Source organism: Oncorhynchus keta, chromosome 29 (assembly GCF_023373465.1).
Source record: "Oncorhynchus keta strain PuntledgeMale-10-30-2019 chromosome 29, Oket_V2, whole genome shotgun sequence".
Classification (NCBI taxonomy): Eukaryota; Metazoa; Chordata; class Actinopteri; order Salmoniformes; family Salmonidae; genus Oncorhynchus; species Oncorhynchus keta.
Genome location: NC_068449.1, coordinates 6,549,072 through 6,575,263, shown reverse-complemented (window position 1 = coordinate 6,575,263; position 26,192 = coordinate 6,549,072). Strand labels below are relative to the sequence as shown.

The 26,192-nt window shown below is 42.7% G+C and overlaps 1 protein-coding gene across 3 annotated transcripts in view; it reads right to left on the bottom strand.

Annotated features, from left to right (window-relative positions):
* ppp2r5ca (protein phosphatase 2, regulatory subunit B', gamma a) overlaps nt 1-26,192 on the bottom strand; it is a 53,522-nt gene that overhangs the window by 24,674 nt on the left and 2,656 nt on the right. Inside the window, exons 2-3 of one of the 3 annotated variants that reach the window (XM_035742443.2) lie at nt 25,761-25,829; nt 23,444-23,597 (exon numbers count right to left, since the gene is read on the bottom strand). In XM_035742443.2, coding sequence (XP_035598336.1) covers nt 23,444-23,597; nt 25,761-25,829 — 223 coding nt within the window. Of the gene's footprint in view, nt 1-7,440; nt 7,624-23,443; nt 23,598-25,760; nt 25,830-26,192 lie in introns of those variants that run through there. The other 2 variants (XM_052485833.1, XM_035742444.2) reach the window with 2 other exon arrangements.

Here is a 26,192-nt window from a genome sequence, read left to right as displayed (position 1 = left end):
CAGAGTAGACACTTCTGAAACAGGAGTATCAATTAACATTGATGATGGGAAATGTATGCTCAGGTTGTCTCACGTGGCATTTCGGTACCACATGCTGCTAGTAGCATTTTAGCCAAAGACGAATACTAGACTCGTCTTTTTTATTTTTTACAAAGTGTGCAATAAGCAGAAAAACACAATTATATAAAAGGAATTGGAAACTCGTTCTCATTCTGAGAAATAAGGTAGGCCACTTGATTTCAACATCTTAACAAAGTGGACAGGCTAACATGCTGTTCAAACAGTTGGAGATGGACAGAAGGGTGTGTTCATAACAATCCAGCTGTTCTGTCTTGTTAGCAAATAAGTTGGCTAAACTTGAAATATAAAACATTAGCTGGCCTATCACTGGCACGTGGGCTTGTGAGGTGGTTGATGAGACCTGTGTTACTTTTCCATCGTGCCTGCTACGAGAAGTGAATGTACATTATGCATGGTTCTGGTTAAATAAAACAAAAAAATCAAAGACAGATCAGTAATTATTGCAAAGAAAGCAGGTTAAACTATTTAGATAAAATAATTACATACTTAGCAGGCCTTATGGTTGTGGAAGGCTTAATTTCGGAATAATTTCACCTGATTTTTTAAAAACTTTTTGAAATAGTGTATTTGACCTCTTGTACAACACAGCTTTGAGAAATGTATTTTTGTCATTTTAAAGGATCGAGATACTGCAAATTGTCCATCAGTTACACAACATAAGAAATGGAGATCTGATTTAGGCCATATGGCCCAGCCCTAGAGATAATGTCAGTAGAACATGCCAACACTGGTGTCACATTCCACAGCACATTATTTAATGTATAGGTGGGGGGAGGGAGCACCATGTCAGTTTTGACACAGAGAGCTGTCAATAAAACATACTGTCCACCAAATGTTCTTAATATGTTGCTATGGGCACAGCCAAACAATGGAAGGGATGGATTCGACTTAAGTAGCCAGTAGAAAGTAAAGTAAACAAGTGCCATTTTATATTTATTTCACTCAAGTTTGCTAACGTTAGTTAGACCTACCCATAAGTAGATGTGACAGAGTTAAGGGCCAGCCACCAAGCCAATAACTATACAATGATACCTCGGCGATAGTGATCAACTATAGGCTACATAACTATAACACGTTGGGGAGCATCCACACCAGAGGAAAATGTATTGTTCTAGAGCAGTGGTTCCAAAACCAGGGGTACAAGGACCCTGGGGGTACTTGGTCTATCAACATAGGGTACTAGGACCCTGGGGGGATACTTGAGAAGCCTAATGAGATCATAGGCCTACTGATTTAAATAAATAAATAAAATAAAATATATATATATATATATATATATAAACATGAGGGGGTACTCCGGTAAAAACAAAATTCAGTTGGTGGTACAGTTTTATTTGTTATTTTACCTTTAACTAGGCAAGTCAGTTAAACAAATTCTTATTTTCAATGACGGCCTAGGAACAGTGCCTGCCTGTTCAGGGGCAGAATGACAGATTTGTACCTTGTCAGCTCGGGGGTTTGAACTTGCAACCTTCCGGTTCCTAGTCCAACGCTCTAACCACTAGGCTACCCTGCCGCCCCACAGTAACCGAAAAACGTTGGTAACCACTGCTCTACAGTCCTACACCTGTCAATCAACTGATCAACGCATCCTACTGCACGCTGCCTATTAATAAGGTGGTAACACAAGACCATTGGGTGCTTTCTGAACTGTTGCATCACCGCCTGATATGGCAACTTCTCGAAATCCGACTAAGGTGCTACAGAGGGTAGTGCATAAAGCCCACTACATCACCGGGGCCAAGCTTCCTGACATCCAGGATCAACACTACCGTTCAAAAGTTTGGGGTCACTTAGAAATGTCCTTGTTTTTGAAAGAAAAGCAAATTTTTTTGGTCCATTAAAAGAGCATCTAGTTGATAAGAAATGCAGTGTAGACATTGTTAATGTTGTAAATGACTATTGCAGCTGGAAACTGATTATTTTTTAATGGAAAATCTACATAGGCCCATTATCAGAAACCATCACTCCTGTGTTCCAATGGCACATTGTTAGCTAATCCAAGTTTATCATTTTAAAAAGGCTAATTGATCATTAGAAAACCATTTTGCAATTAGGTTAACAGAGCTGAAAACTGTTGTTCTGATTAAAGAAGCAATAAAACTGGCCTTCTTTAGACTAGTTGAGTATCTGGAGCATCAGCATTTGTGGGTTCGATTACAGGCTCAAAATGGCCAGTGTCAGACACTAGGTCAGAGGAAGGCCCAAAACATTGTCAAAGACTCTAGTCACCCAAGTCAGGCTGTATGGCAAGCGGTACCAGAGCGCCAAGTCTAGGTCCAAAAGGCTCCTTAAAAAGCTTCTAACCCCAAGCCGTAAGACTGCTGAAAATGTATCAAATGGCCACCTGGACTATTTACATTGAAACCCCCCCCTGTTCTAACACTGCAGCTACTCACTGTTTATAATCTATGCGGTCACTTTACCTGGCATTTCACAATATGAGGAATGGCCTATGGTGGAGAGGCTTACGTAGCCTATTGCGCATGGGAACAGCTAGAAGAGAGGTCAGAGATGTGTGTAGCCAAAGTAAAAAGCTAAATATTAGGGCTAAAGGCCAAATATTTACCAGTCAAAGTGCACAAAAAAAGTAAACAGATTATGAAATGGCATATCTGTCTGTTCCTCCAGGCTATGCTCAGTGGTGCCCGGGCATGCAACGCTCCACTATTGATTAGGCCTACGTTTTTACGACACAGTGCAGTGTATTCTTACCAAGTGAGTACACAATTACTTTCTATAGGCTGTAAACGGTCTTGATGAAGGCTAATGATTAGGCCTGATTACCAACAATGACATGACAGCCTACAGGCAGGAGAAGAGAGATCTGGCAGAGTGATTCCAGGAAAATAACCTCTTCCTCAACAAAAACGAAGAAGCCGAGTGTGGACTTCAGGAAACAGCAGAAGGAGCACGCTACCATCCACATTGACAGGGCCGCAGTGAAGAGGGTGAAAAGTTAAGTTCCTCGCTGTGCACATCCCTGACAACCTGAAATGTTGCATCCACACAGACAGCGTGGTGAAGGCGCAACTGCGCCTCTTTCAACCTCAGGAGGCTGAACAAATTCAGAAACAAGATGCACCTGAGCTCAATTTCAAGTCTCATAGCAAAGGGCCTGGATACTTATGTAAATAAGGTGTGTGTGTGTGTGTGTGTGGGGTTATAATAAATAACTGTTTTCCCTTTGTCATTATGGGGTACTGTGCGTAGATTGATAAGCAATTTTGTATTTGATTTTATCCATTCTAGAATAAGGCTGTAAAGTAACAAAATGTGGAAAAAGTCAAGGGGTCTGAATACTTTCCAAATGCACTGTAGTCACCATTAGCCAGCATCCGCCCAGTACCCTGCCCTGAACTTTAGTCACTGTTACTTGCCAGCTACCACCCGGTATGCAACCCTGCCCCTTAGACTGCTATCCTATGTACATAGTCATTGAACAGTGGTCACTTGAATAATGTTTGGTTTTTGCCCTAGCACTTCACAGCTGATTCAAATAAGTCAACAAGCTTTGATCATTTAGAGTCAGCTGTGTAGTGTTTGGGCAAAAACCAAAAACGTGTTAAAGAAATTCCTAGTGTTTCCCAAAGTCTCATGTTAAAAGGAACCACCAACTTTCATATGTTCTTATGTTCTGAGCCAGGAACTCAAACGGTAGCTTTTTTTTTTTTTACATGGCACATATTGCACGTTTACTTCTCCAACACTTTGTTTTTACATAATTTAAACCAAATTGAACATGATTCATTATTTATTTGAGGCCAAATTGATTTTCATTGATGTATTATATTAAGTTAAAACAAGTGTTCATTCAGTAGTGTTGTAATTGTCATTATTACAAATACATTTAAAAAATAAAAATGTATAAAATCGGTCGACCTCTATCAGAAAGTGATGCCGAAGGTTACAAATTGGTGGAATCATTCGATATTTAGACTAGATAATATTAAACAAGGTTGGACTATTGTAATGTGGAGCAGTGAAATGGGGTATCAGTCTACTCGGTGACACCCAGATTAGCATCGTAGCTCTTATTGCGGGACTTTGACTGTGGGAAATCACCTCCCCAGTCAGCCTATTGTGCATATTGACATTCATATTGCACTGTACAGACTTACCTAAGGATTGGAGATCAATGAAATGGGTCTTCTCAGTACCCAATTGCTTTCTTCCCCCCAAAGCACTCCCCGGAGTTATCAGGCTCCAAAACATACATTGTCAATCAAACGTATTTATAAAGCCCTTTCTCCATCCGCAGATGTCACAGAGCCTTACTTATATTGTTTTTCCTCTGGAATAGTGTTCAATGCACATAGTAAGTTGACTGGTACAATAAATGTGCCTCAATTCAAAGTTGTTTCAGAGTCCCGCAATAAGAGCTACGACGCCAATGTTCTCTGGGTGTCACAGATTCGACTGATACCCCATGTCATTGAGCCACCATCCATAGGTTAAGGCTGTACAGTGAAATAAGTATGCCACCAATGCAATTCTAAAGTCTAATACATCCAGCAGGATTTCAACAGATGTCAACAATTTGTCGTTTGTCTCCACTATTTGAATCAAAGTGCATCACTTTCATATAGAGACTTATTTTTGAAGGCAAACTGCAAATTCCACTATTGTGGCTAGCTTCACATAGGTGGGTCCGACCACCATTAATCAAATAAGAACGGTCTTATAAATTAGGGGTATTTCAAATGATGACACCTTGCTTGATAGCAAGCAAACTAACTATAGCTACTGAAACATGTCATTTTTGCTAGCTTTATGACCAGCACTGGAAGTGTGTTTGCGCTCGTGCAGCAGGTGCACGAGACAAAATTTTACCAGCATCATAGCATGTATGTCATTGAGACATATGAAATACAAGTGATTGTAATAAATGAGTAATAACTACGTAAAAAAATGTATGAATGTGTTAAATGATTGTGACATCATTCAGGTCTTGATTGGTCAACAAGTTATTTGACACACAAAGATTCAAACGGCATTCCATTTCTGCTGGTGGGTATTTGACACTAGGCAAAGACTCAGTTCGGATACATCAGAAAGGACTCACAAATCCACATTGTTTGGATTGGGCAAAGTAATAAGGCAGTGCCATTTCTTTCAGCCATTCAATCACATACAGATTTGTGTTAATCGCAAGGAAACAAGGGACAGAATGAAGGATCAATAATGCATTCTAAAGTAATCTAACAGTGCCACTGTCAGTTAAATCACCAGCCCTGCATGCACCCTTACATTGCCTATGTCATGTGCAGACTACTCCAATTACAAAAACGCTTGCTGATAAAGTTTCTGTACATGTGCCTAAAATACCCTCTAATGAGATGTGCAAGAGAGATAAAAGCATCTACATTAACCCTGATGTAACCCCCATTACTATAGGACACAATAGTGTCACAGAGGCAACATTGATCATCTTTACGTGACTATAATAACAGCAGTAATGGGAGTCACATTGGGTTAAGAGTGACATTTCCGTAGGTCATAATCACATAGTTAACAAAAATCGCAATCTGTTTCAGTAGGGGATACTTTAAGTTGTGAAAAACTTTCCAGGCAAACATTTTGGTTGTTTATTTCAAGACAGTGGTATTACAACCTTTAAACCGGGTTTAGCAAGGAGCGCCAATGTGACATAAGGTCTGTTATAAACGGAGTGGTTCGAGCCTTGAATACTGACTGGCTGACAGCTGTGCTATACCACGGGTATGACAAAATATTTATTTTTACAGCTAATTACATTGGTAACTAGTTTATAATATCAATAAGGCACCTCAGGGGTTTGTGGTATATGGCCAAAATACCAGGGCTAAGGGCTGTATCCAGGCACTCAGTGTTGCGCATAAGAACAGCCCTTAGCTGTGGTATATTGGCCATATACCACACCTCCTCGTGCCTTATTGCTTAAATATACAACGGCTTTCAGCCAAATCAGCATCTAGGACTCAAACTACCCGGTTTATAATGTCATTTAGTAGAAACTTTAGTCCAAAGCAATTTACAGCCATGCATGCATGCATTTTTTTTCCTTTCTCATATGGGTGGCCGCAACAGGAATCAAACCCTTGACCCTGACGTTGCAAGTGCCATGCTTTACCAACAGCCACAAAGGACCAGTGAAATTTACTTTTTGTAATTACTTTGACAGGTCAATTGGCAAAGACATGGGCTCTGAATAGGTCAAGCATGCCTCATAAGCAAAACACAATGCACCCATTGCATTCTCCACGTTTCCATTGTACCTTTCGTTCTGAATAATACACCTAAGGCCTTTCTACTGCCTTTTCCCCTAGTATATTAGCAAGAGGGAGCCTCCGATGTCTTACAAGGACACTGGGGATAAGAGGGAGAGAGACCACTTGATTGTTCAAAACAAATGAATGTCATTCAATGTAGGAGTGTTGGTCGACTCCAATTCAGAACCAAATCATTAACTCCCCACGGCATAATGGATCTTATTCAACACCACCAACTCCATTGGCTTTCACAGAACAGTTGGGAACATAGGCCCACCTTTCCAGAACAGGCCATATATGCGTGCTATTGACTCAGTGTGCTGGCTAGCCCAGAGCTTAGTAAATGCGCTAGCAGCTAGCCTATTAGCCTACTGCTAGCCTATTAGCCTACTGCTAGCCTATTAGCCTACTGCTAGCCTATTAGCCTACTGCTAGCCTATTAGCCTACTGCTAGCCTATTAGCCTACCAACTGTGACTCTCAAAGGTTTGTTGTTTCAGGGGAGGGAAATACCAGGCGTTTGCCCTTCTTTGGCGGTGGCGACCTCTCCTCCGTTGGGAAGAGGAAGGAAGACCGATAAGGGCGGGGAGGCAGCAGAAGCAGAAAAGGGGCTACTGCAGCGGAGGCAGTAATCTACACACCTCTGGCCAATTTGTGCCCAGATTAACTGGAGTGTGACAAACCACGGGCCAGAAAAAAAGAGGTACGAACACAGGCCGAGTCTGCCGTACAACCTCTTAAAACTCTTACAAAGATATAAAAACATACAAATCACACTCTCAAAACGCACAGAGGGAAACATAATGAAAACCTTCCCTAGGCTATGACCTCACTGGGCTGTGCGGGGGATGGGCAGAGGGAGTAGAAAAACCAGCTTTTTCTCAATCTTTTCATGTAGCTCTGCCTGCAATCCCTAAGAAAACCATCCCCCGATCCCCTATAAGGAAACAATAAAACCCTTTCCAAACGGCTATCCTTCTGAAACAAAGACCCTTAAAGCTTATCTTCCCATCTTGGTAACAAATCAGCCAATAACCAACGGAGGGGAACAGATAGAGAAATGCTGTCTCTGTTCTCGAGGACAAAATGTAACAATGGTTCCTACGTACCTCTGAAGTGCATAAGAGCCACCGGCTGGAAAGGCCCATTGGAATTAGGTGCATCCACAACCATCCTGATTCCAGCTTTATTGCATGTCAACATCTAAACTCGACCAGGAAGGCAATCCACTTAAGGTAAGGGGCCAGCCTCCATTTTAGCACAAAAGCAGATGAGAAAATGAAGCGCTCTGCTGCTGGAGGGAACTGTCTAGTTAGTGACGTCAGCGGTAAGGAGCAAGCCGGTTGGCTGAGCCCTGCCACATAAAGTGACGTGGGCAGGCAGCTAGGGAAGCGGATGTTGATTGGTAAACAGAGAGTAGGGGGCAGGACTTGCAGAGACAATATATTGGTCTGTGATTGTTCAGAACCGTTTTGAGCTTGGCCCTGCCTTCTTTAAGGACTAAAAACTCTACAAATTCACTGTATTCTATTCCAGACATTACCAAATATGACTCCAAGTGCCTAATGGTTGGTAAAATTCTCAATTTGAATGACAAAAGGTACATACATGATGGATTTTTAAAGAAACTGTTAGAAGAAGTAGGGTTTCAGATGTTTTCAGAAGATAGGCAGAGACTAAGCTGTCCTAGCTTCAGGGGGAAGCTGATTCCATCATTGGTGAGCCAGGACAGAGAAGAGCTTTTGACTGGGCTGAGCAGGAGCTGCATTCCTGTAGGGGTGGGAGGGCCATGAGACCAGAGGTGGCAGAACAGACTGCTCGGGTCGAGGTGTAGGGTTTGAGCATAGCCTGAAGGTAGGGACGAGGGGAAGCTCCTCTTGCTCTTCCATAGCACCAATAATATTGTTCAACATGATTTTTGAATGACTACCTCATCTCTGTACCCCACACATACAGATAATTGTAAGGTCCCTCAGTTGAACAGTGAATTTCAAACACAGATTCAACCACAAATAATATATGCCATTTAGCAGACGCTTTTATCCAAAGCGACTTACAGTCATGTGTGCATACATTCTACGTATGGGTGGTCCCGGGAATCGAACCCACTAACCTGGCGTTACAAGCGCCATGCTCTACCAACTGAGCTACAGTTTTCCAATGCCTGTGAAAGAGGGGCGCCTATTGGTAGATGTGTGAAAATATAAAAAGCAGACATTGAATATCCGTTTGAGCATGGTGACGTCATTAATTGCACTTTGGATGGTGTATCAATACACCCAGTTACTTCAAAGATACAGGCTTCCTTCCTAACTCAGTTGCCGGATAGGAAGGAAAGTGCTTGGGGATTTCACCTTGAGGCCAATGCGACTTTAAAACAGTTACAGAGTTTAATGGCTGTGATAGGAGAAAACTGAGGATGGATCAACAACATTGTAGTTACTCCGCATTATTAACCTAATTGACAGAGTGAAAAGAAGGAAGCCTGTAAATAATTAAAATATTCCAAAACATGCATCCTGTTTGGAACAAGGCACTAAATTAATACTGACAAAAATGTGGCAAAGCAATTAACTTTTTGTCCTGATTACAAAGCGTTATGTTTGGGGCAAATCCAACACAACACATCACTGAGTACCACTCCACATATTTTCAAGCACAGTGTTGGCTGCATCATATTATGAGTATGCTTGTAATCGTTAAGGACTGGGGAGTTTTTCAGGATAAAAAAAAAATGGAATGGAGCTACGCACAGGCATAATCCCAGAGGAAAACCTGGTTCAATCTGCTTTCCACCAGATACTGGGAGATTAATTCACCTTTTAGTAGGACAATAACCTAAAACACAAGCCCAAATCTACACTGGATGAGTTGCTTAACAAGAAGACAGTGAATTTTCCTGAGTGGCCGACATATAGTTTTAGCTTAAATCTACTTGGAAAATCTATGGCAAGACCTGAAAATGGTTGACTAGCAATGATCAACAAACAACTTGACAGAGCTTGAAGAATTCTGAAAAGAATAATGGGCAAATGTTGCACAATCCAGGTGTGGGACTTACCTTGACAGGCTCACAACTGTGAGAAACAAAGTCCATGAAGTCAATAACTTGCAAGCGATGACATTCACATTCTGACTAGCTATGAAACTCACTTAGATGATACAGTGGTAGCAATTAGAGGTCGACCGATTAATCTGAATGGCCGATTAATTAGGGCTGATTTTAAGTTTTCATAACAATTGAAAATCTGTATTTTTGGACTCCGATTTTGCAGATTTTTTATTACTTTTTATTTTATTGCTACACCTTCATTTAACTAGGCAAGTCAGTTAAGAACACATTCTTATTTTCAATGACGAACTAGGAACGGTGGGTTAACTGCCTTGTTCAGGGGCAGAACGACAGATTTGTACCTTGTCAGCCTGGGGATTCAATCTTGCAACCTTACAGTTAACTAGTCCAATGCTTTAACCACCTGTCTCACAAGGAGCCTGCCTGTTACGCGAATGCAGTAAGAAGCCAAGGTAAGTTGCTAGCTAGCATTAAACTTCTCATAAAAAAACAATCAATCAATCATAATCACTAGTTATAACTACACATGGGTCATGATATTACCCGTTTATCTAGCGTGTCCTGCGTTGCATATAATCGATGCGGTGCGCATTCACGAAAAAGGACCATCGTTGCTCCAATGTGTACCTAACCATAAACATCAATGCCTTTCTTAAAATCAATACACAGAAGTATATATTTTTAAACCTGCATATTTAGCTAAAAGAAATCCAGGTTAGCAGGCAATATTAACCAGGTGAAATTGTATCACTTCTCTTGCGTTCATTGCACGTAGGGTCAGGGTATATGCAACAGTTTGGGCTGCCTGGCTCTTTGCGAACTAATTTGCCTTAATTATGACATAACATTGAAGGTTGTACAATGTAACAGGAATATTTAGACTGATGGATGCCACCCGTTAGATAAAATACCAAACGGTTCCGTATTTCACTGAAAGAATAAACGTTTTGTTTTCGAGATGATAGTTTCCGGATTCGACCCTATTAATGACCTAAGGCTCATATTTCTGTGTGTTATTATGTTATAATTAAGTCTATGATTTGATAGAGCAGTCTGGCTGAGCGATGGTAGGCACCAGCAGGCTCGTAAGCATTCATTCAAACAGCACTTTCGTGTGTTTTGCCAGCAGCTCTTCACAATGCTTCAAGCATTGCGCTGTTTATGACTTCAAAGCCTATCAATTCCCGAGATTAGGCTGGTGAAACCGATGTGAAATGGCTAGCTAGTTAGCGGGGTGCGCGCTAATAGCGTTTCAAACGTCACTAGTTCTGAGACTTGGAGTAGTTGTTCCCCTTTCTCTGCATGGGTAACGCTGCTTCGAGGGTGGCTGTTGTCGATGTGTTCCTGGTTTGAGCCCAGGTAGGAGCGAGGAGAGGGATGAAAGCTATACCGTTACACTGGCAATACTAAAGTGCCTATTAGAACATCCAATAGTCAAAGGTTAATGAAATACAAATCGTATATAGAGAGAAATAGTCCTATAATTCCTATAATAACTACAACCTAAAACTTTTTAACTGGGAATATTGAAGACTCATGTTAAAAGGAACCACCAGCTTTCACATGTTATCATGTTCTGAGCAAGGAACTGAAACGTTAGCTTTCTTACATGGCACATAGTTTGCAAAAGTTTTCTGGCCCCCAATTGGAACAAACTCCCTTCTCACCACCTTCCGGAGACACCTGAAACCCCACCTCTTCAAGGAATACCTTTGTAAAAGATTTTGCACTATTTATTTCCAAATGTCAAAGGTGTATGAACTGGATGTTTCTTAAATTATTTACTTTTTGACTTTGTTTTTGCAAATTGAACATGTTTCATTATTTATTTGAGGCTAAATTGATTTTGTTATTACAAATAAATGTTAAAAAAACTAAACAAATTTAAAAATCGGCCGATTTAATCGTTATCAGCTTTTTTTGGGGGGGGGGGTCTTCCAATAATCGGTATCGGCGTTGAAAAATCATAATCGGTCGACCTCTAGTAGTAATACATGGTTATAACATCTACCGAAAAGACAGAAATGCCAACAGAGGCGGTATTGCTGTCTATATTCAGAACCACATTCCTGTAAAGCTTAGAGACGATTTCATGTTAAATACTATTGAAGTAATATGGCTACAGGTTCATCTGCCTCACCTAAAGCCCCATTCTTGTTGGAAGCTGCTATAGACCACCAAGTGCTAACAGTCAGTATCTGGATAATGTGTGTGAAATGCATGTGATATCAACAGAGAAATATATTTTCTGGGTCATTTCAATATTGACTGGCTATCATCAAGCTGCCCACTCAGGAAAAAACTTCAAACTGTAACCAGTGCCTGCAACCTGGATCAGGTTGTCAGTCAACCTACCAGAGTAGTTACAAACAGCACAGGAATTAAATCATCAACATGTATTGATCACGTTTTTTACTGACGCTGCAGATATTTGCTTTAAAGCAGTATCCAAATCCATAGGATGTAGTGATCACAATAGAGTAGCCATAACTAGGAAAACCAAAGGTCCAGAGGCTGGGCCTAATATAGTGTATAAGAGGTCATACAATACATTTTGTAGTGATTCATATGTTGATGATGTAAAGAATATTTGCTGGTCTGTGGTGTGTAATGAGGAGAAACCAGACGCTGCACTTAACACATTTATGAAATGACTTATTCCAGTTATTAATAAGCACACAGGCATTAAAAAAATGACTGTAAAAACCGTTAAATCCCCTTGGATTGATGAGGAATTAAAAAATTGTATGGTTGAGAGGGATATGGCAAAAGGTATGGCAATTAAGTCTGGCTGCACAACTGATTGGCAAACGTACTGCAAATTAAGAAATCATGTGACTAAACTAAAGAAAATGAAACTACACTATGAAACAAAGATAAATTATATTAAGAATGATAGTAAACAGCTTTGGGACACCTTAAATGACATTTTGCGGGAAAAAGCCAACTCGGCTCCTTCATTCATTGAATCAGATGGCTCATTCATCACAAAGCCCACTGATATTGCAAAGTACTTTAATGACTTTTCATTGGCAAGATACGCAAACTTAGGGATGACATGCCAGCAACAAACGCTGACACTACACATCCAAGTCTATCGGACCAAATTATGAAAGACAAGAATTGTTCTTTTGAATTCTGTAAAGTCAGTGTGGAAAAGGTGAAAAGATTATTGTTGTCTATCAACAATGACAAGCCACCGGGGTCTGACAATCTGGATGGAAAATTACTGAGGATAATAGCAGACGATTTTGATGATTGGCTGAGAGAAATTGATGATAGAATGATTGTGGGGGCTGTCTTGTTAGACTTCAGTGCAGCTTTTGACATTATTGATCATAGTCTACTGCTGGAAAAACATGTGTGTTATGGCTTTACACCCCCTGCTATAATGTGGATAAAGAGTTACTTGTCTAACAGAACACAGAGGGTGTTCTTTAATGGAAGTCTCTCAAATATAATCCAGTTAGAATCAAGAATCAGAATCAGGAATTTTTACTAACGACATGCCACTGACTGAGTAAAGCCAGAGTTTATATGTATGTGAATGACTCAACACTATACACGTCAGCTACTACAGCGACTGAAATGACTGCAACACTCAACAAAGAGCTGCAGTTAGTTTCAGAGTAGGTGGCAAGGAATAAGTTAGTCCTAAATATTTATAAAACTAAAAGCATTGTATTTGGAACAAAAACTCTCACTGAACCCTAAACCTCAACTAAATCTTGTAATGAATAATGTGGAAATTGAGCAAGGTGAGATGACTAAACTGCTTGGAGCAACACTAGATTGTAAACTGTCATGGTAAAAACATATTGATGCACTAGTAGCTGAGATGGAGAGAAGTCTGTCTATAATAAAGCAATGTTCTGCCTTCTTAACAACACTATCAACAAGGCAGGTCCTACAGGCCCTAGTTTCTACCTTCTTAACCACACTATCAACAAGGCAGGTCCTACAGGCCCTAGTTTCTACCTTCTTAACAACACTATCAACAAGGCAGGTCCTACAGGCCCTAGTTTCTACCTTCTTAACAACACTATCAACAAGGCAGGTCCTACGGGCCCTAGTTTCTACCTTCTTAACAACACTATCAACAAGGCAGGTCCTACAGGCCCTAGTTTCTACCCCTTTAACAACACTATCAACAAGGCAGGTCCTACGGGCCCTAGGTTCCACCTTCTTAACAGCACTATCAACAAGGCAGGTCCTACAGGCCCTAGTTTCCACCTTCTTAACAGCACTATCAACAAGGCAGGTCCTACGGGCCCTAGTTTCCACCTTCTTAACAGCACTATCAACAAGGCAGGTCCTACAGGCCCTAGTTTCTACCTTCTTAACAACACTATCAACAAGGCAGGTCCTACAGGCCCTAGTTTCTACCTTCTTAACAACACTATCAACAAGGCAGGTCCTACGGGCCCTAGGTTCTACCTTCTTAACAACACTATCAACAAGGCAGGTCCTACAGGCCCTAGTTTCTACCCCTTTAACAACACTATCAACAAGGCAGGTCCTACGGGCCCTAGGTTCCACCTTCTTAACAGCACTATCAACAAGGCAGGTCCTACAGGCCCTAGTTTCCACCTTCTTAACAGCACTATCAACAAGGCAGGTCCTACAGGCCCTAGTTTCCACCTTCTTAACAGCACTATCAACAAGGCAGGTCCTACAGGCCCTAGTTTCCACCTTCTTAACAGCACTATCAACAAGGCAGGTCCTACAGGCCCTAGTTTACTGTTCAGTCGTGTGGTCAGGTGCCACAAAAAAAAGAGACTTAGGAAAATTGCATTTGGCTCAGAACAGGGCAGCACGGCTGGCCCTCAGAACAGGGCAGCACGGCTGGCCCTCAGAACAGGGCAGCACGGCTGGCCCTCAGAACAGGGCAGCACGGCTGGCCCTTTGATGTACACAGAGAGCTAATATTAATAATATGCATGTCAATCTCTCCTGGCTGAAAGTGGAGGAGCGATTGACTTCATCGCTACTTATATGTATGAGAGGTATTGACATGTTGAATGCACCGAGCTGTCTGTCTAAACTACTGGCACACAGCTCGGACACCCATGCATACCCCACAAGACATACCGCAAGAGGTCTCTTCACAGTCCCCAAGTCTTCCCATAGTCCAACAGACTATGGGAGGCACACAGTACTACATAGAGCCATGAATACATGGAACTCTATTCCACATCAGGTAACTGACGTAAGCAGTCAAATTAGATTGAAAACACAGATTGAAAAAACACCTTACGGAAGAGCGGGGACTGTGAAGCAACATAAACACACACAGACGTGCGCACACACACACACACACACACACACACACACTACTATAGATATGTGGTAGTGGGGGAGTAGGGGCCTGAGGGCACACAATTGTATAAACTGCCTTCATTTTGTTGGACCCCAGGAAGAGTAGCTGCTGCTTTGGCAACGGGATAGATAATAAACAGTAACAGCGTATCTGATGAGTCAAAAGAGATTAGTGCAAAAAGGGTATTTGCAGATATTCCGGGTAGCTATTGGTTAACTATTTAGCAGTCTTACAGCTTGGGGGAAGAAGCTGTTCAGGGTCCTGTTGGTTCCAGATTTGGTGCATCGGTACTGCTTGCCATGCAGTAGCAGAGATAACAGTCTATGACATGGGTGGCTGGAGTCTGACAATTTTATGTAGCTCTGCTGTCAGAAGTGTTATCATCAGGACAGTTTGACAGTGAATAAAAACTTATGAAACATGGAAATTATTTGTCGGTGCATTATATGTTTTAGAAAACCCTATTTAGTCTGCACAAAAAAATATTGTCTTCTCTGCACAAGTGAAAAAAGTAGTGGGAAAACCCTCAGTTGAGCCAAGTAGCAGAGAACTCACATGCAGGGCATTAAATGCCAACTGACCATTGAAGTTGGAGAGGGTAACTAGACAAGAGTAAATTGTCGTTGTCCTTGTTTCAGCCTCCATCACGTCCTTGTTTCAGCCTCCATCACGTCCTTGTTTCAGCCTCCATCACGTCCTTGTTTCAGCCTCCATCACGTCCTTGTTTCAGCCTCCATCACGTCCTTGTTTCAGCCTCCATCACGTCCTTGTTTCAGCCTCCATCACGTCCTTGTTTCAGCCTCCATCACGTCCTTGTTTCAGCCTCCATCACGTCCTTGTTTCAGCCTCCATCACGTCCTTGTTTCAGCCTACTAACACTTTCCCTCCTCAACCTGCACATTATGCTTTCAGTGTGTTGTCTTGTTTGCTTCTGATCTGGAAAAGACAGTCCGATGTGTTTTTATGGACTGTGTTTTATCTTGCCAAAAAGGTTAAAGTGCTGACATTTCATGAGTAGCCAAGCAATAATACACCTGTTAATCAAAACGCATAGATTGCAGCGCTGAGATGGCAAGAATAGGGCTGAGTAACGACAATTAGCATAATTGCGGATCACATGGATCTCTGAAGAGAGAACTTAACGGTCTGCACCGCTTTCTAATTATACTCTACGAGCCAGGCTTAAGGTTATTAAAGGAAGGCAGCCTACCTGCCGAAATAGGAGGGCAGCCTACCTGCCGAAATAGAGGAGGACAGCCTACCTGCCGAAATAGAGGAGGGCAGCCTACCTGCCGAAATAGAGGAGGGCAGCCTACCTGCTGAAATAGAGGGGGGCAGCCTACCTGCCGAAATAGAGGAGGGCAGCCTACCTGCCGAAATAGAGGAGGGCAGCCTACCTGCCGAAATAGAGGAGGGCAGCCTACCTGCTGCAATAGAGGAGGGCAGCCTACCTGCCGCCTACCTGTTGCAATAGAGGAGGGCAGCCTACCTGCCGAAATAGAGGAGGGCAGCCTACCTGCCACAATAGAGGAGGGCAGCCTACCTGCCGCAATAGAGGAGGGCAGCCTACCTGCCGAAATAGAGGAGGGCAGCCTACCTGCCGAAATAGAGGAGGGCAGCCTACCTGCCGCAATAGAGGAGGGCAGCCTACCTGCTGCAATAGAGGAGGGCAGCCTACCTGCCGCAATAGAGGAGGGCAGCCTACCTGCCGCAATAGAGGAGGGCAGCCTACCTGCCGCAATAGAGGAGGGCAGCCTACCTGCCGCAATAGAGGAGGGCAGCCTACCTGCCACAATAGAGGAGGGCAGCCTACCTGCTGCAATAGAGGAGGGCAGCCTACCAACTTTAATAGAGGAAGGCAGCCTACCAGCCACAATAGAGGAGGGCAGCCTACCTGTTGCAATAGAGGAGGGCAGACTACCTGCTGCAATAGAGGGCAGCCTACCTGCTACAATAGAGGAGGGCAGCCTACCTGCCGCAATAGAGGAGGGCAGCGTACCTGCTGAAATAGAGGAGGGCAGCCTACCTGCTGCAATAGAGGAGGGCAGCCTACCTGCTGCAATAGAGGAGGGCAGCCTACCTGTTGCAATAGAGGAGGGCAGCCTACCTGCTGCAATAGAGGAGGGCAGCCTACCTGCCGCAATAGAGGAGGGCAGCCTACCTGCCGCAATAGAGGAGGGCAGCCTACCTGCCGAAATAGAGGAGGGCAGCCTACCTGCTGCAATAGAGGAGGGCAGCCTACCTGCTGCAATAGAGGAGGGCAGCCTACCTGCTGAAATAGAGGAGGGCAGCCTACCTGCTGAAATAGAGGAGGGCAGCCTACCTGCTGCAATAGAGGAGGGCAGCCTACCTGCTGCAATAGAGGAGGGCAGCCTACCTGCTGCAATAGAGGAGGGCAGCCTACCTGCTGAAATAGAGGAGGGCAGCCTACCTGCTGCAATAGAGGAGGGCAGCCTACCTGCTGCAATAGAGGAGGGCAGCCTACCTGCTGCAATAGAGGAGGGCAGCCTACCTGCTACAATAGAGGAGGGCAGCCTACCTGCCGCAATAGAGGAGGGCAGCCTACCTGCTGAAATAGAGGAGGGCAGCCTACCTGCCGCAATAGAGGAGGGCAGCCTACCTGCTACAATAGAGGAGGGCAGCCTACCTGCCGCAATAGAGGAGGGCAGCCTACCTGCTGCAATAGAGGAGGGCAGCCTACCTGCTGAAATAGAGGAGGGCAGCCTACCTGCTGCAATAGAGGAGGGCAGCCTACCTGCTACAATAGATGAGGGCAGCCTACCTGCCGAAATAGAGGAGGGCAGCCTACCTGCCACAATAGAGGAGGGCGGCCTACCTGCTGCAATAGAGGAGGGCAGCCTACCTGCTACAATAGAGGAAACACAGTACAGGGTGTGAGCTCCATTGGAAACTGGGTTGGGGTCAATTCCATTGCTGTTCAGTCAATTCAGGAAGTAAACTGACATTTCAGAAATGTAACTCAGGAGAATTTAATTAACATAAATCCAAATGAAATTGACCCCAGCCCTGATTTTCTGATATTCTACCACCATAAGAGAAGCCTCTCCAATAGGGAAACTCATGAGACGGTATAGGCTAACAGAATACCATCTTGTTCCTTATTTCTCAAGGTGTCTTTCCTAATGCATATGTACGTTCCAATATACGCTAAAGGCCTGGAGCATTAAAGATTAATTTTAGGACTAGACTTTAAAAATAGGCATTTACCATTCATTTACCATTCATCCAAGTCTCCCAATTGCAGCTTCCAAATGTTTACAGTGGCGCAAAAAAGTATTTAGTCAGCCACCAATTGGGCAAGTTCTCCCACTTAAAAAGATGAGAGGCCTGTAATTTTCATCATAGGTACACTTCAACTATGACAGACAAAATGAGAAAAAAAATCCAGAAAATCACATTGTAGGATTTTTTATGAATTTATTTGCAAATTATGGTGGAAAATAAGTATTTGGTCACCTACAAACAAGCAAGATTTCTGGCTCTCACAGACCTGTAACTTCTTCTTTAAGAGGTTCCTCTGTCCTCCACTCGTTACCCGTATTAATGGCACCTGTTTGAACTTATCAGTATTAAAGACACCTGTCCACAACCTCAAACAGTCACACTCCAAACTCCACTATGGCCAAGACCAAAGGGCTGTCAAAGGACACCAGAAACAAAATTGTAGACCTGCACCAGGCTGGGAAGACTGAATCTGCAATAGGTAAGCAGCTTGGTTTGAAGAAATCAACTGTGGGAGCAATTATTAGGAAATGGAAGACATACAAGACCACTGATAATCTCCCTCGATCTGGGGCTCCACGCAAGATCTCACCCCGTGGGGTCAAAATGATCACAAGGACGGCGAGCAAAAATCCCAGAACCACATGGGGGGACCTAGTGAATGACCCGCAGAGAGCTGGGACCAAAGTATCAAAGCCTACCATCAGTAACACACTACGCCGCCAGGGACTCAAATCCTGCAGTGCCAGACATGTCCCCCTGCTTAAACCAGTACATGTCCAGGCCCATCTGAAGTTTGCTAGAGAGCATTTGGATGATCCAGAAGAAGATTGGGAGAATGGCATATGGTCAGATGAAACCAAAATTGAACTTTTTGGTAAAAACTCAACTCGTTGTGTTTGGAGGACAAAGAATGCTGAGTTGCATCCAAAGAACACCATACCTACTGTGAAGCATGGGGGTGGAAACATCATGTTTTGGGGCTGTTTTTCTGCAAAGGGACCAGGATGACTGATCCGTGTAAAGGAAAGAATGAATGGGGCCATGTATCGTGAGATTGAGTGAAAACCTCCTTCCATCAGCAAGGGCATTGAAGATGAAACGTGGCTGGGTCTTTAAGCATGACAATGATCCCAAACACGCCGCCCGGGCAATGAAGGAGTGGCTTCGTAAGAAGCATTTCAAGGTCCTGGAGTGGCCTAGCCAGTCTCCAGATCTCAACCCCATAGAAAATCTTTGGAGGGAGTTGAAAGTCCGTGTTGCCCAGCAACAGTCCCAAAACATCACTGCTCTAGAGGAGATCTGCATGGAGAAATGGGTCAAAATACCAGTAACAGTGTGTAAAAACCCTGTGAAGACTTACAGAAAACGTTTGACCTCTGTCATTGCCAACAAAGGGTATATAAAAAGTATTGAGATAAACTTTTGTTATTGACCAAATACTTATTTTCCACCATAACTTGCAAATAAATTCATTAAAAATCCTGCAATGTCATTTTCTGGATTTTTTTCCCCCTCATTTAGTCTGTCATAGTTGAAGTGTACCTATGATGAAAATTACAGGCCTCTCATCTTTTTAAGTGGGAGAACTTGCACAATTGGTGGCTGACTAAATACTTTTTTGCCCCACTGTATATGACTTCTAAGTCGTCCGACACAGGTGAATAACATTTAGAGATTTATGACGCCTATCCGTTTAGTGGGGTTATTGGTGCCTGCCAAGTGGGTGAATGTACTGCAACAAGTAAGAACACATAAACCATTGTAGTCTGACATACTGTAACTTTACATTTGTAGGTATGTAGGTATTCAAATGTTTTGAGAGAAGCTCCCTGCTCGCCTATCAGATGTGGTTAGTTAGCAGATAGCTAATGACATACATATAAATGATAAGTTATTTGCCAGGGAATAGTGGACTGTCAACAATACACAGTGATGCGCGGGGGGGGGGGCAGTCCTGTACAGCCACAGTGCAGTCCTTAAACATGTCAGTGTGTCAAATCGGAGGGTCTGCTGTCCGGACCTCTGGCAGTCTCTATGGGGGTGCCACAGGGTTCAATTCTTGGACCGACTCTCTTCTCTGTATACATCAATGAGGTCGCTCTTGCTGCTGGTGAGTCCATGATTCACCTCTACGCAGACGACACCATTCTGTATACTTCCGGCCCTTCTTTGGACACTGTGTTAACAACCCTCCAGGCAAGCTTCAATGCCATACAACTCTCCTTCCGTGGCCTCCAATTGCTCTTAAATACAAGTAAAACTAAATGCATGCTCTTCAACCGATCGCTACCTGCACCTACCCGCCTGTCCAACATCACTACTCTGGACGGCTCTGACTTAGAATACGTGGACAACTACAAATACTTAGGTGTCTGGTTAGACTGTAAACTCTCCTTCCAGACCCATATCAAACATCTCCAATCCAAAGTTAAATCTAGAATTGGCTTCCTATTTCGCAACAAAGCATCCTTCACTCATGCTGCCAAACATACCCTTGTAAAACTGACCATCCTACCAATCCTCGACTTTGGCGATGTCATTTACAAAATAGCCTCCAATACCCGACTCAACAAATTGGATGCAGTCTATCACAGTGCAATCCGTTTTGTCACCAAAGCCCCATATACTACCCACCATTGCGACTTGTACGCTCTCGTTGGCTGGCCCTCGCTTCATACTCGTCGCCAAACCCACAGGCTCCATGTACTCTACAAGACCCTGCTAGGTAAAGTCCCCCTTATCTCAGCTCGCTGGTCACCATAGCATCTCCCACCTGTAGCACACGCTCCAGCAGTCTAGTCACCCCCAAAACCAATTCTTTCTTTGGCCGCCTCTCCTTCCAGTTCTCTGCTGCCAATGACTGGAACGAACTACAAAAATCTCTGAAACTGGAAACACTTATCTCCCTCACTAGCTTTAAGCACCAACTGTCAGAGCATCTTACAGATTACTGCACCTGTACATAGCCCACCTATAATTTAGCCCAAACAACTACCTCTTAATTAATTTATTTATTTTGCTCCTTTGCACCCCATTATTTTTATTTCTACTTTGCACATTCTTCCATTGCAAAACTACCATTCCAGTGTTTTACTTGCTATATTGTATTTACTTTGCCACCATGGCCTTTTTTGCCTTTACCTCCCTTCTCACCTAATTTGCTCACATTGTATATAGACTTGTTTATACTGTATTATTGACTGTATGTTTGTTTTACTCCATGTGTAACTCTGTGTCGTTGTATCTGTCAAACTGCTTTGCTTTATCTTGGCCAGGTCGCAATTGTAAATGAGAACTTGTTCTCAACTTGCCTACCTGGTTAAATAAAGGTGAAAAAAACCCATGTCAGGTGTGATTTGTGAGATGACATTAAAAGGTTTGGCTTGCTCAGACATGCTCCGGTTGCTCCCACCTTCGCTTCGAGTGGTTACTGCAAAACAAACCAAGGACAACACCAATGCCTTTGTGTTGTCTGGAAGAGAAAAACAATATCCATACTGGCGTCTAAGTGTATAATGCATGGCCAATACACCGCTTCTCTGTACGTAGTGAGATATGCTAGTAATGTTGGATCAGTAGGAAGGAGAGTTGTGTTTGTGGTCTGGGGGGACAAAACATGTTGTGCTCTGATATCCATATTAGCATCGGCTACAACTTGGAATTTAATGCCAATACACTGCATTCTATGTAGTATGCTATTGTATGGATATTGGCACAGAACCAAGCACTGTTTAAACACGGTTTAAGCTTAGAACGTGCCTGGTTGATCGTATATGATCAACATAATTCCTCTATAGAAAAGTAATACCTATGTTTGTGGTTCTTTGTTGTCAATCAATCAATCAGTCATTCAACCAATCAATGTCTTTCTTCTGCGGGTAAGAAGAAGGGACCCACTGGGCTCAGATGAAAACAAAAATACAAAATTCCCTTATGTTGATGACTTGTTGCCAAATCCAATCAGTTTACCATTCAACGTCATCACATAGACTTTTTGGTCTGAAATGACGTGGAAACAACATTGATTTAACCAATTTGTTTGGCCCCAATGGGGAGCGCACTGTAGGATACTTTTCTGAAAGCAAACGATCTTGTCTGTAATGCTCTGTGTAAACAAATGAGTCATGTAAAGGTGTAAACCTCAACCCCCTATATCTCATCGAGTGCATCATAAGACCAAACAACAACTGCCAAGTATCTGTACAAAATAAAAAATCACTGTCAGTCCTTTCAATCACTGTTGGTGGGCAGCATGTCGAATGGTACATCATGTCACTCTGCTCCCTCGAATATTACATAACAATCTATACTTTATTATTAAACTTTTTTTTTTTTTAAACAATTAATGGAAACAAAACAGTGGAAATAAAGGATTTGTATCTAGATTTGCGGAGAGTCTATTTCTCAGGTAAATTATTTCCAAGAAGCAATACAGGGCCCTATACCGAAAGCATCTCAGAGTAGGATTGCAGATCTGTTCATTTTTATCTAAAAAAGCTAAACTGATCCTAGATCAGCACTCCTACTCAGAGACACTTTGTGGATATGGGCCCAGGGCCCATATGTGTGCTGAGATATGATCTGAATAGCAAAACTGATATGAATAACATTATATAAACAAGTGGGCAGCTGATACTAGATCAGCACTCTATTTTGTAATTTGTTTAATATTATTGAATATTAAAACATACAAATCTACCTGCAGTGAAGCCGCTCAAGATTATATTACATTCAGTCATCTAACAGACCCATCTAGAGTGATCCACAGAAGCAACCATGGTCAACACTCTTACCTTAACTGTGCCGATTCCATAGTGGCATCAATCCCACTAATGACCGATCTTTGTCTCAAGACTCCATTTGAATCCCTGTTACCCTAGACATGATGTGCAGTCCCTCTCTAGGGACTATCTGTTTCTTCAAGATAAGACTTGAGATACAGTTGAGTGCAGATGATTAGCATTGGCGATAGACATGAACTGCCATCCGCTATGGTCTAAATAATGTAGCACGCTAAGTCCTGAAGGTTAAAAAGCTGGTTATGAGAATCCTAGGGGCCTATGAATTGTTAATATAACCTCCCCTGATCCTAATAGGTCAGAACTAACGGTGCTACGCTAATGTCATGCATGTGATTACCGGTAAACACAGAATGTGTGAGCCCTTGAGACATATTGAACTGAACTGTACAATGATAAACTGAGAACAGTGAATATTTAAGAGGAGTCACTAACTTCTATTCCCTACTCCGATTCTAAAACGTCATCTTTGAGGCCATATTGGAAGTGAGAGACAGTGTTTGTTTGGAACCACACTCTTGTGATAAGTAACCTTGCCTGAGACCTGAAGACTTACATTGGCTCCCTAAGCTAATACCTAGGCTTTGGGCTAACACAGTCTTGTTAACTCGGAGACTTGAGTTTGAACCACCCGAGTCTGTCACGTGTACTGTATATGTGCATCTCAAGAGTACCTTTAATAGCAGGCAGCGTCTGCAGCTTCCTATTGGTGCTGATGGGGAAGACAGACGCACTCAGCCTCCGCTCCCTCTTGACTGCTGAGTTTGAGCCAGGTTTCACCCTCAGCAGCTGGGTGTTAGGCGGCTGCGCGCTCTTCTTATTGGAACCCTGTGGAAACAAGAGTCGCAGAGCGAGGGTTCCCGTTACTGGCCAGCAGTTTCCTGCCCAAGGAAGCCAGGGATCACAATTACCCAAATTGTTTCCACGGGGAGGAGTCAATGATGATGTGGAGTTGTGGTTAAGGGTCATGTTCCTCTTCCAAATCAGATGTTTCCCTGGGAGGGAACCTGATCAGAGGTGCTGTGTGTGTGTGTGTGTGTGTGTGTGTGTGTGTATACGGTCTCTGTTGACACAGGGTGTGTAATGGAGTCCCACAGAGACAGATAACTGATAGAGCTGTACAGGCAGTGATAGTGGCATCATGCTGTCTGTCTGTCTGACTGTCTGTCTGTCTGCCGGTCTTGTCTGTCTGCCGGTCTGTCTGTCTTCTGTCTTGCTAACATTGACAAGGTAATCTGGAAACCCTACCTCATATTGTTCCTTTGTTAAATGAGAGCATATGTTTCCCAATAATCTCCATTCAAACTTGGATTAGGTGAATGTTGAATGCAGCTTTAAAGCCTGGTGGGGTGGCGATGGACATTCTCATGAAGTATAGCACATCAGCCATTTTTTATATTTTACCTTTATTTTACTAGGCAAGTCAGTTATAAACAAATTCTTATTTTCAATGACGGCCTAGGAACAGTGGGTTATCTGCCTGTTCAGGGGCAGAATGACAGATTTGTACCTTGTCAGCTCGGGGATTTGAACTTGCAACCTTCCGGTTACTAGTCCAACATTCTAACCACTAGGCTACCCTGCTGCCATCATAACTGAAGAGATAACAACATATAACACTAGTTGGGTTTCTTCAGGTTTTTCAAAAGGCACTCGCACATCTGAGCAATCTTTGTTGCAGGTGCATGGTAATAATTGAATAAGATGAGAAAAAGAAGAAACCTGCACACTGCTCTTGCTAGTATCACGGTTCTTTATTCCGCTTTACGTATCGGCCTCAAGGCCTTCGTCAGAACTCAGAAACACCTAACATGACTTAGTACTGCTTCTTACCTTATCATAATCCAAAAAAACATGAACTTGAATTTGATTGATTATCTCAAGGTTCAAAAGTTGTCTGGAAGTGTAAATTATGAATATGGACAGAGTTGTTCTCATCTCACCCTCTGCAATATCCTGGGTGTATTTTCCAGGTAGTGATTACCACAAAACACACCCCAGATAAAAATCAGTATTACTATGCAATAAATGCTATATGATACACAATAATATTTGTTTAACAGTGACAACTGTGTTTTATCAATATCTTATCACTTCATTGTGACTACAGATAAAAAGTAATAACAGTCAATAGGCTTGCTGCTACGATTCTCTTCTAATCAGTATTCATGTTCACACTGGTGTGGTAATTATACAGCACAAGAGCCTCTTGGTCAAGGGACTTAGCTCTGCTTCCTCATGCTGTTTCAGCAGATATACATATGTTTTAAATCTAAATAAATACTACAGTACCATACTGTAGGACCATACGGATAGACTGTAGACAGCCAGACGTGACTGTCTAGTTCTAGTCAGTACCTAGCAGTCGATCAACTGACAGTGTATTAAAAACACACTTACAATGCATAACACTAATATTGATTAGTAGGTTTTCTAAGAACTCTGCATGCCAGAGGAACCCTGAGGCTTTGTTCCAAATGGCACCTTTTCCCTATTTAGTGCACTACTTTTGGTCAGAGCCTTATATGCCCCTGTGCACTAGATAGGGAATAGGGTACCATTTTGGAAACACTCTGACAGTGTATTTATAGAGCCAGAAGTCTGAAGCTAGGAAGGCTCTAAAAAGGTGAAAGAGGATTCATGACATCTCTCATTAGACCGGTTTGTTCTTTCCACTAACCCCAATTAACCCCAGATAAAGTCATATATTCCTTGGCTCATTGAGTACTTGTACTTCCTTTGCCTGTTTTAGAAGAATCCATGCAGTCTGTTTCACACATGAGTGTAAAAGTCAATTGATTTTCACATTGCTTGATAAGTACTTGATGGGTGTATATAGAATATAACAGAACAGAACAAAGATGGGCCCAACTCTGTTTTCAAATCAAAAGGTTCATCAGTATCATTGTTCATCAGTACTTTCCAACTTTTTTTGATTTCTTTGAAGTATGGTGGCAAAACTAAGAAAATACAGGTTGGACTGTTTCCTACCTCATGGTCAGAGTTGGAATGTCCATTTTTGCATCCAGGTTTGCTTGATTTCACAGGCTTGGAAGATTCCTACATAATACAGACAAACTGTGTGAGTGACAGTAGGCCCAGGTTAGATAGACAGATAGATAGTTAGAGTTAGAGAACACATTGCCCTTTATGGTTGTGAGGTCTGGGGTCCACTCACCAACCAAGAATTCACAAAATGGGACAAACACCAAATTGAGACTCTGCATGCAGAATTCTGCAAAAACAGTGTACAATGTAAAACACCAAATAATGCATGCAGAGCAGAATTAGGCCAATACCCACTAATTATCCAAATCCAGAAAATAGCCTTGCTATTGAGAGAGGCTGCTGTTGGTAGACCTGGCTCTCAAGAGAAGACAGGCTATGTGAACACTGTCCAAAAAAAATGAGGTGGAAACTGAG